The 13,182-nt window shown below is 35.0% G+C and overlaps 1 protein-coding gene across 3 annotated transcripts in view; it reads right to left on the bottom strand.

The window, feature by feature from the left end:
* Positions 1–954: 954 nt before the first annotated feature.
* LOC108966488 overlaps positions 955–13,182 on the bottom strand; it is a 29,620-nt gene continuing 17,392 nt past the window's right edge. For 2 of the 3 annotated variants that reach the window (XM_018929419.1, XM_018929420.1), the window contains exons 3-9: positions 7,837–8,714; positions 7,543–7,754; positions 7,374–7,409; positions 4,030–4,639; positions 3,323–3,972; positions 3,115–3,261; positions 955–1,190 (exon numbers count right to left, since the gene is read on the bottom strand). In XM_018929419.1, the coding sequence (XP_018784964.1) occupies positions 1,072–1,190; positions 3,115–3,261; positions 3,323–3,972; positions 4,030–4,639; positions 7,374–7,409; positions 7,543–7,754; positions 7,837–8,528 (2,466 nt within the window). In that variant the 5' untranslated portion in view covers positions 8,529–8,714 and the 3' untranslated portion in view covers positions 955–1,071. The remainder of the gene's footprint in view (positions 1,191–3,114; positions 3,262–3,322; positions 3,973–4,029; positions 4,640–7,373; positions 7,410–7,542; positions 7,755–7,836; positions 8,715–13,182) is intronic. The other variant, XM_018929421.1, reaches the window with a different exon arrangement.

Below are 13,182 nucleotides of genomic sequence, written 5' to 3'. Positions count from 1 at the left end.
AATTCTTTAATGATAAAATATTCTCATATCAATATAATCGTATTTGTATATATGTTTATTAATTAATGATAAGCAATGCTTTGATAAGTAGATACTTGCATTTTGTTTTGTGTAAAAGTAAAATAATAATTACAATAAGCACTTAACTAAATTGCTTAAATATATATATATATATATGTATATATTTTCTTGTTACGCATACAATATTTGGAAAAAATATCATCGCTATCTATGTAGGTACATATATCGTACTATGCTATGCTTTTCTTTGATAAAAAAAAAATCACATCTTATTGAGCTGATCACAAAATCCAATCACTATATAACAGTTCTTATACCTGATGGCCATGTATTTTTATAAAAATTCTTAACAACAAACGAAACTAAGAACTTATTACAGATACTTATGTACTACTTATGTACACATACTTATGTACAATATTACGTATATGTGTATATACTACATATGTATTTAACTTATTTGCGGAAGTTATATTTATTGTACATAGCATTTTACATAACAAAAATTAACGCTTAATAAGAAATATATTATAATTATCAAAAAATTTGTAATAAACGCAAATACATACATTTTTGTGTATTAAATATATAGTTATAAATATATATAGTATAATATATATATATTGCTTATATAAGTGGATATAACTATAGATAAAATATGGCAATCGTTGAGTAGCAAAGGATGAGGATAACCGTTTAACAGGTTACCGCTAAGTTAATGCGCTTAGTGTAAATCACTAGTACATAAACATATATATGCAAATATGTGTGTGTGTACTTTAACGCTTTGCTTTCTTGTGGAACATAAATATGTTTTGAACATCAGCTCTCAAATATAATTTATATACATACTTATTTTAATATATTTATTATAATTTTTGTTTTTACAGTTATATGTTTTATTCTTTATTTTTTAGTTTTATATTAAAATGTGTATTTACTTTCACAATTTTAATTAAGCATTGTCCACAGCATTATACTTTAAAATAATAAGGTACTAACAGTTTCTATTTAGTTACTTCTTACTAATTCTAAATTTGTTTCTTGATTTTAGTATACTTTTTTAATCATTTTAACTAATTCTTTGTATAGAATGCAGTCTCGGCTACGCGGCTTACAAATCTCGCGATGATCCAAGCGTATGCCGCATACATCACCAAATCCGGGATCTACGAAATATATGAAATGGTTGACATATGTTAATAATAATTTCATTTTTATTGCTGTTTGGACGGCTTCTTAGGCCTTATTTTAGAATAAATGCCCAAGCTGAAGGTTGGAAAAAACATAAGCATTTTTAAAATTAAAGGATTTAAAGTGCCTTGAAGCCGTTTTTACTATGCATATGTAGACGCATCTTCCGAAAAGCACTACCACAGCATTTAGCATCATAAAGGCCCAAATAGTTCATGGTGTCCACCTTGCGAGAGGACGATCCTCGGATCACAAAACACTACTTGAGGACATCGAAGAATCTACGCTCTGTACTATTTCGGAGCAAAAACTCAATACTAATGATGCATTAAACAAGGGGTTCACAGTGTGGTGTCCTCTCCCCGTTACTGCATAACTTCTACCTCTCGAAACACCCACAACCACCAGAGGGAATATCTATCGCCTCATATGCTGATGACTGCACGATTATGACGTCGGGAAATGGAATTTATTTTTCAAAAGTAAACGCTTATCTCTCCGACCTTTCTCGCTTCCTCGCTGCACTGAACTTAACATTATCCTGCAATAAGTTCACAACGATCATATTCACAAACTCGTCGAAGGAGTACAGACAGCAAAATACAGAGCCGCAACAAAATCCTCAAGTCGATAGCCGACAGAACATAAGAAAAAGACAAAGAAACGTTGTTGGCAACATACAAGAAAATCAGCTGGTCCGTGCTAAACTACGCCACACCAATATGGTCACGGGATGCAGTGGAACCCAAACGAGGAATCTGCAATTATGTCAGAACAGTGCATTCCGCACTACGACAAGATGCCTCTTGATGTCTCAAATCGAACACCTCCACAGTGAGGTCCGTCTACTATCAATTAAGAAACATAATGACCTCCTCTCCAGTTTCAGCTGAGGTGCTTTCGCAGAAATCCTAATGGGATTAGGTACCCGTTACAACAATATCAACTCAGATGGGTCTATGTAGCTAGAACCGAGCCTGTTATACAGCCAAGGACTGTCAGCTCGGCAGCAGGAGGAATATTTTCGTATCTTGAAGAAACTGATACTACATATTTCATATTCAGTTAGTTTAATATTTAAGCTTCGCCGTACTGTATACAAAGACGGTCCGTTGAGTACTTAGCATACAAACGACAAATGACATATTTGGAAGAATTGGGATTTACTTCTCGGCATAGCTTCCTTTTGTTTTCCCTTGAAGTCCACTGTTTCGCATGTTTCTTGATATTCGGCGTGTACTAATGGATTTCGTGGACGGTCCCGAAACAAAGCTTAAACTCCTTGGGATTGGCTCACAACTGCGTCTAACATTGCTGTGAACTGATCTTTACAGTTGTCTCGTCTGCTCAAAAAAAAAAAAAAATAATAATAATACATACGCATCCAATTTAAAAGTGTTGATGCGGCTCTGTAAGACTCTTCAATCCCAGTGACTATGGAGGTAATGTAAACTTATCTAATAGTTTCAGAATGTCTAGTGATATTCGATCCCGTAATCTTTTGTAATAAGACGTATGTACATACATACATATGTCCTCTAATTGAGAGTAGGTATAATTATTCCGTCAAGCGTTTAGAGCGAATCTGCCTTCTTTACCTTAAACCTCTTAGCGAAATTTAGTGAGGAACAGGTGGACTCTTAACTAATCTAACTAACTTAAATCTTTGGGCTTGATGAATAAATGATGATGAATTTTGACCTAGGACAGTGCAATTTCATCGACTTAGAAGAAGGTTTTATGTTTAATAAAATCTTGCGGACCTCAAAGGTATTGTTTGGTTAATTTATAATAATTACCAAAATGAATAACGGCAGTGTCTAAATTTATGGAATTCTTTAGTTTTGCAGGTATTCTCGAGTTCAGTCTACATTTAATATTTTTGTTTTTCTCACTAACCTGCTGAATCCACTCCGACAATGCGCAGATAGAGCACTGACATCAGTGTCAACGCCGTCTCCACAAAGCTGAATACCTCAATTTTAATGTGGCCCAAATGATAGAGGCCCGCAAAGCGTCGATGCAGATCCAATAAATATTTGTTGTCTATAAAGATGGACGAAATAATGATCTATATCACATTTACAGATATCAATTATCAACTCACTCTTCTCAATGTCCAACATTTCGACAGAGCGTGCCAGCAGCGGCGCTTTTATGCAAGCCAAATGTGAGCCACGGTGCGGAACGGAATAGAAAAATACGCCACGTGAAGAGCGCCAGAGCGGCGCCACTGCAGGACGACCACTCTCCCAAGCATTGACTATGATTTGCTTAATGAACAGGCCACCTTTGGAGTGACCCACCCACACAATCGGTTGACCACAACCAATACGATGTTTTATCAGCAACTCGGTCATTTCGCGTGCACGCTCAATGAGGTTCGAACGGGGCTCCTTCTTTTTCCACAAGGGACGCCACAAATATTGATCGGTAGTATAGTTTACGGCGATAACGCGTACACCGGGGCAGTCTAAGGGCAGCCAATCACCCGGCCAACATTTTGAATAATTTGGATCATTCGCCGTAGGTTTCGCTTTGCCTTTGCCTTTCGCCTTGGGACTATCGCTGGCAGGCTGTGTTTGACTCACGTGTGGTTCACCGGAGCAACCATCAATGGGACTATCATGCATCTTGTCGAATTGACCTTGGAGCAGTCGACCGTTATCGTTCAAACGCAGTCGGAATGTGGGAAAACTATACTCGATGCCATCACAATTTTGTATGTCTTCTGGCGCGCCACAAACATATGAAACACTACAAATAAAAAGATTCATTTAAACAAATTTTAGACCATAAGTACCTAATGCATACCCCTCTTTCAGTTCATGCTCAGTCGCATCGAAAAAACCATCATCCAAATTGTTGATTTCATCACTTTCCATTGCCTCCAGTGTGGCGCGTTGACTCGGATCGCCTTGAGCAAATCTTGCGCGTTTTTGCTTGTGTGGCGGATGTAGTAGGGCAGCTCGAGAATGTTTTGGCCGCTTCGGTGGTCGCACAGGTGGCTTCGGTGGTCGTTCGAAATTTTCGGGTTGACGCTCGTTTTCCCAAAGTCCCTGTTTCCATGTGTTCACCAATGAACCGTGCAGTCCATGTATGAAGATAATGTCAGCGCGTATGGGTTGGCCAGGTGGTGGTTCTGCTAATATTTTTATCGTGCAACATTTTGGTGCTGGCGTATGTGGCAGCGTAGCTTTTCGCTTGTCCGTCGAAAAATTTGCCATAACTATGGAAGGCTCATTTAGAAAGGGCGAGAATATTGGCATAGTCGGGGTGCCGGGTGTTGTTGGAGTTGGCGGTGGTGTAGCGGTTGGAAAACATGGTGCAATATCGATGGAAGGCATGTCGGGAAGACTTTCAATACCATCGCGCGCTTGTCGTATTTTGAGAAGTTTCAAAATTGGTTCTATACGCTGTGAGACTGTGGGAAAAAAAAGAAAATTTTATTGTCGCTCTCAAAAGTGATGCGACGCTACGTCTATCAAGATGCTTAAAAAGATATGATGAATAATATTACAAAGTAAAATGTGTAAAAATGGATAACTATTTGATAATGGAAAGGAAGTTTCAATAACAAAAATAACAAAAAATTATCTAAATTGGCATGAAGTCTTCGAAGGCGATCAACAAAAATGTTCTAACTTCGAAACTTTCTTCCTATGGAGCATTTTTTAGAAATCTGAAAGCAGTAACAACAGTTTCAATAGAGATGCTACAAAAGTAGACCAACAGAGACAGCAAACGATGCCATATTTTTAAAGCTCTTTTCTTCTTTTTTTTCTCTTCAGTAAGGTTTGCCATTTCAAATTATTAAAATTTACTACCGAAATTCGGAGTCAGTGGCCTCAACTTTAAGAGCTCTACGTCTAATTTATCTTCCTGTCAGATGAACAATTAAGCGTCTAGTGAAAACACACAGTACGAAATGTTACCGTGCCAGTGGGACAAAGAAGTGAATATTGCTACCGCTAGCGCATCAATTGAGGAAGACCAAAATCAGTCTCTCACACTTCTTCTGAAGCGTTGGCTATTACTGTGACATCGTTGTGACCTTCACCCATAGATGACGCAAGAACAAAAGCTGTTTGATCACCCGAAAATTATCCGCATTTTCATCGAAGAATCATATTCAGCTATGAAGTTCATTTCTGTCCGAATGGCTTCGCCAATAAGCAAAATATGCGTTATTAAACAGGCAGCAATCCACACGTACTTCTGAGTCACCATCCTGAAAAATTACGGTTTGGTGCGGTTGATTGGCCAACGGCGTCCTAGGGCCGTACTTCTTCCGTGATGATCCAGACCGGCACGTCACTGTGAATGGGAATCGCTACCGCTCAATGATAACTCTATATTTTTGGCCCGAATCGGATGATATGGACTTGAACAATATGTAGTTCTAATAGGATGGCGTCACAAGCCAGACGGCGAATGTCACAGACGATTATCTCACGAAATATCCCAGTCAATTGATCGTTTCAGTAGTGCGATTTGACGCCGTGAGACTATTTTCTGGGAGGCTATGTTTAAAGTCTATGGTCTATGTCAACAAGCCAGCGACGATTGATGAAATTCTTACGAATATCGAACGTAATATTGCAGCAATATTGGCCGATTTATGCTCGAAAACCGTCGAAAATTGCATTCAACGTCTGGACTTCTACAAGTGTGCTCGTGGTGGCCATGCAACAGAAATAGTGCTCCATACATAATGGCATAGAATGTACTTGCACAGGAATATAGAATTTCATTGATATCCCAAGCCGTTTTTGTTTTATTTGTAGCGCTCTTATTGAAAAGTCCGTTAGTCCCTCAAGGCTAAATCTGGAGAATACGGTGGATGCAAAAGCAATTCGAAGTCAATTCATGGATTCTTGCCATTGGTTGTACTGATTTGTGACACGGTGTATTGTCTTAGCGAAAAAGCACTTTCTTTTTCTTCCAACGCCTCCGTTTTTCGGTGATTTCGTTCTTCAAACGGTCTAATAACGCTATGTAATAATCGCTGTTAATAGTCCTTCCATTTTCAAGGTAGTCAATAAAACTTATTTCATGCGCATGCCTGCCTGTCATCTGTTGCGTTTTTCCAAACTTTGAAGAGGGTTCATCAAATAACTGTCAATTGGACTTTGGAATGAAATAATGGAGCAATATTTCGTCCTTTTTCACATATCAACGCAAAAACTCGGGTTTATTACGCTTGAACATCTCCAAACACTGCTCCGAATTATCGAGTCGCCAATGTCTTTGGACAAAAGTTGCACGGCACCTGGAAAAAGCTGCTTCACTTAATATGATATAATTCATTAACTAATAAACTGATACATATGCCTTTTGAAGGATAGGGCTAACTAACATCACATGTGTCAGACCAGGGACTTTTTAGTTAACCTTTTGTATGCGAAAAGGTTTCAAACAATTTTAAACCATCGTTATAAACCATAAATTTAAGTGAATTTTCTGGCTGTTCGTAATTTTGTGGCCATTGCTGTATTTTGTTTTATTTTTGATACATTGTTTAACAAAATGTTCAATTTATGAGAATAATTTATAAAATAAATTTTACAATCATAATTTTCTACATGATTGTGAGATATTGGGTAGTCGAAAATGTTTTTTCGTATTTTGTCAATAGTTGTTGTGGCAGTCGTATATCTCCAGTGCTACCAATGACATTGTGTCATACCACATATGTAGTGTTGGAAAGGTGAGATTTTAAGCATCATGTAACCAAAAGAAAATTAAAGTTGTTGAAAAAAAACATACAGCTGTTCAAAAATGAGTGAAAATAATGAAGAAATTCACTATATTTTGAAATTTTTTTTATAAAAAAGGGAAGATTGCCACGCAAGTCACCAATGAAATTTGTGAAGTTTACGGAGACGATGCTGTATCAGTTCGTGTAGCATAACAATGGTTCGCTCGCTTCAGTTCTGGAAATTTCGATTTACACTCATGAGAGTTTTACATTGCTGATGGGTGAATAATGACTCTATAGCCTACGTATGTGATGAAGCGTTTCCGAAGTGATCTCTCATTTCTAGTTCCCATTCCATTGAATATTCAAATACTTTACTTCAGCTACAGATATATCAAAAATTAGCGGCGTCTGCATTTGTTAATGAATTAATGCTGATTTCTCATAGATCACTTACAATTTTTTAAGAATCGATTGGATTTATAGCTAAAGTCTGCTATCCGATTATAGAATGCCAAAAAAATATAAAATATATTAAACATTTATGTAAAATTTGATTAAAAACTAATTACAACAACTGAAAAGTAAATTAATCACATTTCTTGCAAAAAGTTACGTATACGCACCGTGCACCGACGACAAGTTCAACGATATGGAATTGGCAGCAAATGCCATTAGATTGGTGAGCACCTGTCGGCTGGAAGTAATTGATCTTAGTACACGTTGAAACCGCACATCGCGTATACCCTTGAAGCTGCGCATTACGCTGTTAGCAAGTGGCAACATTAGTCTTAAGATTATACCGAAAGCGACACGCATACCGTTGCTTTGCTTACTACTGTTGGGTATGAAAAAAAAAAAAAACATAAATGATAGCATAAAATATATAAATTCCATATAATAAATATTTTTATGCTTACGCTTCCGTGCAGCTTCCTTGGCCGCTGGCATCCACCAGCTCGGTAATGATTTGCTCTTCATCGACTTTGCTAATCTCAATTTCATTCAAATATTGGTTTGCCACTTCCTCCTCATCATTATCGCTACGCGGCTCAGCCTCGATTTGTACACTACCTTCTTCGCGCTCTCCTTCACCTTCACCATTGACATCGCCATCGCTTTCCATTTCCGCATCTGTTGCTATATCGATTTCGCCTTTCGCATCACCCGCTATACGTTCGCAGCCAGACTCACTATGCTCATTTGTATAGCTGTATTTGTTGTTGCTGTCGCCACTTAAGGCTGACATTGCGGCAGTATTATTGCTATCGTCAGCGATTTGCATGGTGGCAATATCAATCACACAATTCTCATTGTCCTCATCCAGTTGCGGTCTTTGGTCCATCGGTGTGGCTGCTAATATTTTCAGTGTATTTGGTGTTAATGTAGTGCTTACAGCTAATACGTTAAGGTTGTTATGTTGTGCATAAAGATTGTCTACAACAACATTGTAGTTTGCAAAAGCTTCGTTTTGTGTGTTGGTAGTGTTGATTGTTGTTGTTGTTGTTGCTGTTGCTGTTGCTGTTGCTGTTGTATCAAATTCGTTTTCTGTTTTTGTTCTTGCTATGCTAGTTTCGGCGGTATCACAAGTATTTTGATTTGTGGTTTGCATTCTCGGTAGGTTCGCGTGTGTGTGTGTGTGTATGGGTTGTTCGTGGACGTGCGGAGGCGCTTCAAATAAGCATTTATTTTCGTAAGAACCGGCAATTTTTCGTTATTTCGCGTTTTAGCTCAAACTCGCGTATATGTTTTGTCGTTATTGTTGTACTTCACTTTAATTGCAAATTGCATTTCATGTCTAAAACGATACAAATTCACATAAAATAAATATATTAGACTATATGATTTTAGGATTTAATGTTGTGATGCTTAGAAATTTCAAAACATATTTGACTGAACACAACATTGTTCGAAACTGTGAATAATTTTTCTGTAGTTTCATATTTGACAGAGTTTGGTTTTCGGTTTATTACTATTTGAGTAATTATTTTTTTATTGTGTTCAGATTTCAGGAACCTTTTTGTGTAGTAGAACTATGCGAAATAACGAAAACGTTTTTAAATTTGGAAAAAAATTTTATAATTAAAGACTAATATTTGGTGGAAGCATATACATACATATACTTAGCAGATACATTGAGACAAAACAACACGGTGATACAGTTTTATGAAGTGTTAGGGAAATTGCAAGAGAGGAATTCTCGCAAGTCCGTAGAAATGGTTTTGGTATGAAACGCATTGTTGCTCGATAAAGGTGATTTTTTTCAAGCAGAGTACAAAAACAGGTCTCTTAGGACAGACTAAAAATACGCCAAATCCCCTCAAAAATCAAGGTAATGTGATTTTTTTTTTCGAAATTCCTGGTTTGGTGCACCATTAATTTGTTCCGGAAGAACAGACGGTCAATAAGGAGTTCTATTTGCCCGTATTGAGGCGTTTGCGTGAGTTCATCCATCGAAAACGGGCGGAATTATGGAAGAACGAGCCATGCATTTTACACGAATATAATGCAGCCTCGCATCGAGCCACGATTGTGACCGAATTTAAAGCCGAAAACGCAATTAATACCATCGATCAACCACCGTATTCACCAGATTAGGCTCCGTATGATTTTTTCCGTTCCTCAAACTGAAATTTCCGCTCCGTAGAGCCCCTTTTTCAGACGATCGAAGAGATAAAACAAAATTCGAAGTTAAAACTCACGATTGTAGTGCATTTACTATGGAAATTTTTTACAGGCCTTGGTCCAGTTCTTAATGTTAATAATAAGGCTTAAAATTTCCCGGCAATTTTTTTAGGGTATTTTCTAGGAAATTTCGGGACGGGACTGAAAAAATTTAATATTTCAAAAAAAAAACACCCGAATATATAAATATATATTAATTTTTTTTTTCAGAAATCGTCATTTGGTCAAAAAAAACATTTTGTTTTTCCCTCACATTAATTACTAGACTTAACATTACTTTAATAAAATCTATTTGTGTTTTTAATTTCAGAGAATTCAGTTCAGAGATATGTTTATTAATAGTAAGCCATAAAATACAGTTAAAAGATACCATAATGTGTGTACAAATTTTTGGATCAATAAATTTAAAATTTAGAAAAAAATCTGGAAAATTCGCTTTTTTGGCCTTCTAACTATACGTAATCCTAGAGTAACACAAAGCCGTATAAAGTCAACTGGAATGCCGCAGATATATTTTTTGTATATGAGGCCTATGGAAGCTACTTTACCCATTTTTTAAGCAATTTTATATTAATATTAGATAAATATTCTCTACAATTTTTTCAGTACAAAGGATCACATATTTGCGGCCTTGAAAATCAACGATCCGATTTCGATTATCATTGCAAAGCAGTATTCCAATAACTTCATTGATTATGATTAATTCGCTAAACTCTTGAGAACAAAATTCGTTCAGAGAAGGTGTTAATAGACTTTGTATATTCTCAGAGTCACTGTGATACTTCAATGAATAAAACTCCAAAAAAATTTAAGTATTATATATACTGTATACCATATATACTCTACACACATGTGGAGTTACTATATACGATCAATTGCTATATAAGCCTTTTAAAAACAGCAGAAAAATACTATACTTATATTATTTTCCGTTATTGAGTTGTCAATTGAGCATATTACTAACAAAATCTAACAAAAAATTGTAAACTTGTTTTCATATGAAACCCCTCAACCGCATTATGATTTATTTGAATTTACTAAACTTCCATAAAATTAGGTATATCATATGAAACTAGTATTTTTCATATTTATTCATATATATAGAATTTCCATAATGGACCAAAAAAGTTCAACAAATCTGGCAGGATTAATGTTATGGTAACTTTAAACGCTGATTCTGGATATGGTGCCATCTATCGGAAACTTTAGATGTGTCAACGTATTTGCAACATAATACAGTGTTCAGTATCCGCTTTAATTGCAATTGTCAAATAGTCAAATACAAATTTCCGAGGCGATGGGGAAAAATTATTAAAATTGTGGTTTTGGCATTAAATAATTAGTTATTTAATTAATCAATAAAATAATTTAGCATAAACAAATTTTAAATTGAAATTCCACCGGAACTTATTGGTCATTTGGATATTTTTTTTATCAAGCTTCTGTAATATCTACATAGTTATACATAGGTATATAAGTGGAAGACTATAATTCAGGGTGTTGTCTACCTTGGCGTTATGAAAAAATGGTTTTTTGTAGAGAGACTATTTTGATAGAACAGTAATTAATCTTCAAAACTGAAAGTTTTTCGATTTATAATTTTTTTTATTCATTGAGTTCAAATTCACAAGAAAAAATTTGCATTAAAATAATCACACTTCCATCGTTAATATCTTCTAACGGTTTTACGAAAAAAAAATGTAAGAGATTCTGTTTGGAGAGCTTTCAATTGCATAGTTTTCAAGTAGTAGGAAGAGAGTTGAGTTGAGTGAACCTTTCTATCTATTAAAAAAAAAAAACAAAAAAAAAAAATATAGAATGCAATTAAGATCTCGTGCTTGGTGAGTATTTCTGAGAGGTCTTTAAAACCCTATTCTTCAAATTATTAAACAAAAAAATATTACTTTTTTTAACCAACCAAACGTGCATATATAGTACATACTGTGTTAAATTATTTTTTATTGGAACCATGTATGTAAAATATTTGTATATAATATTGAATAGCCTTTGAAAGCAATCTGGTTGTCACTTAATGCTTCCTTATTGCATTGTCCAAGTCTTTTAGAATATATATATATATACTATGTTTTCATAGGCTGAACAAAGAAGGAATAAAATCACAACATATAAAATAAAGAACTGCATTTGTTAGAATATTTAGGTTTCCCTGCTTTGTGTATGTAGCTATGTATTTATTGGGGAAGATATTATGAAATTTATATACTCTCGCTACTTGTCTTTATCTTAAACGCCACTTGGAATTGTTTTGAATATCTTAAGTGCGAAACACTTGAGTAAGGAAATATAACTTAAAGAATCTATAATAGAACTTAAATCCAATCGCTCAGTTAGTATGATAGCAATTATCTGATCTAAAAAAATTTTACCGAGATTGCGTAGAAGTGAGCAACTTCTTGATGAGGAAAGCACTTGTGCAAATTTCAAATTGATGTCCGCTTCTAAGTGAGAAATTTATGTCAAAATTGATTCATTTATTATTTTATGATACAACTTGCATATTAAGTAATAAAATGTTATGTTCTGTGTGTTCAAGCGTAAAAAAAGATATTACATTACATTTTCTTATTAATTTTAATTCCGTAATAATTATATATAAAAATGTTATATACGTTAATGTTTTAGCATAATTTGTTAATTGGCAATATTACTTAAATATATGTATACACTCTACATGGTAAACAAGTAAATAAATTTAATTAATCTATAGTAATGAATGAAACTACTAGCTTCCCCCCAAACTAATCAATTCAATTGGTTTATACCTCGATTAGTATATACAACAAGTATGAGTACTTGTTATTCATATACATATGTAATGTGGTGGGAATTTTTTAATACTAATGGCGGGTTATCTCCACAGTGAATGCAATGAACTCAGTACACAAAGTGTGTTAGTGAATACTAAGTTCCCTTGTTCAAACAAAAACGCAAAACCCCATGAAAGCATGGCGAATATGATCAATGAATTAATACGGTTTCACACAAAACTAATTCCATAATAGCATTAATGGAATTCTAGTAGCAGACTATCTTACAAATAAAAATATGCTTTTTGAAGCCATATTTACAAGTCTGCAAAGCCGGACTACCTCAACTAATTAGCTTGAGAGTTAATTGCATTGATGTATGTATGTATGTACTACAAGTTACTTCCTATCACACCTCCCAAATACTACTACCTACTGATACAAGTAGGTCACTTGATAACTAATTTCATAATTTCATATCTGGCTTATTTGATATCGGAAATATTTATGTTATAGTATGAAGTCACTAAAACTAATCGATTTTAGCATGCAGAGGAAAATTATGAAGCTATGAGGAAGACATTGATTTAACAAAGTCATAAAGAGCAATTTCCTTCTAATGTTCGATTCAAATAACTTTAGAGATTTAAAGAAAAATCTACGTAAAAGTACATCTAAAAAATTTAATAAATATTCGTAGACAAACAGATGTCTTGTGCATGTTTCCGAGCTCTGAATCAAGCCACACTGATCCATAGATCCAATAACCTGTTTCATCGAGATATCCCTTTTTCGATTTGTCGCGGCAAACAT

This window comes from Bactrocera latifrons, unplaced genomic scaffold, assembly GCF_001853355.1.
Source record: "Bactrocera latifrons isolate USDA-ARS-PBARC rearing strain unplaced genomic scaffold, ASM185335v1 scaffold_161, whole genome shotgun sequence".
In the NCBI taxonomy this organism is placed as follows: Eukaryota; Metazoa; Arthropoda; class Insecta; order Diptera; family Tephritidae; genus Bactrocera; species Bactrocera latifrons.
This window is presented reverse-complemented; position numbering and strand designations above follow the sequence as displayed.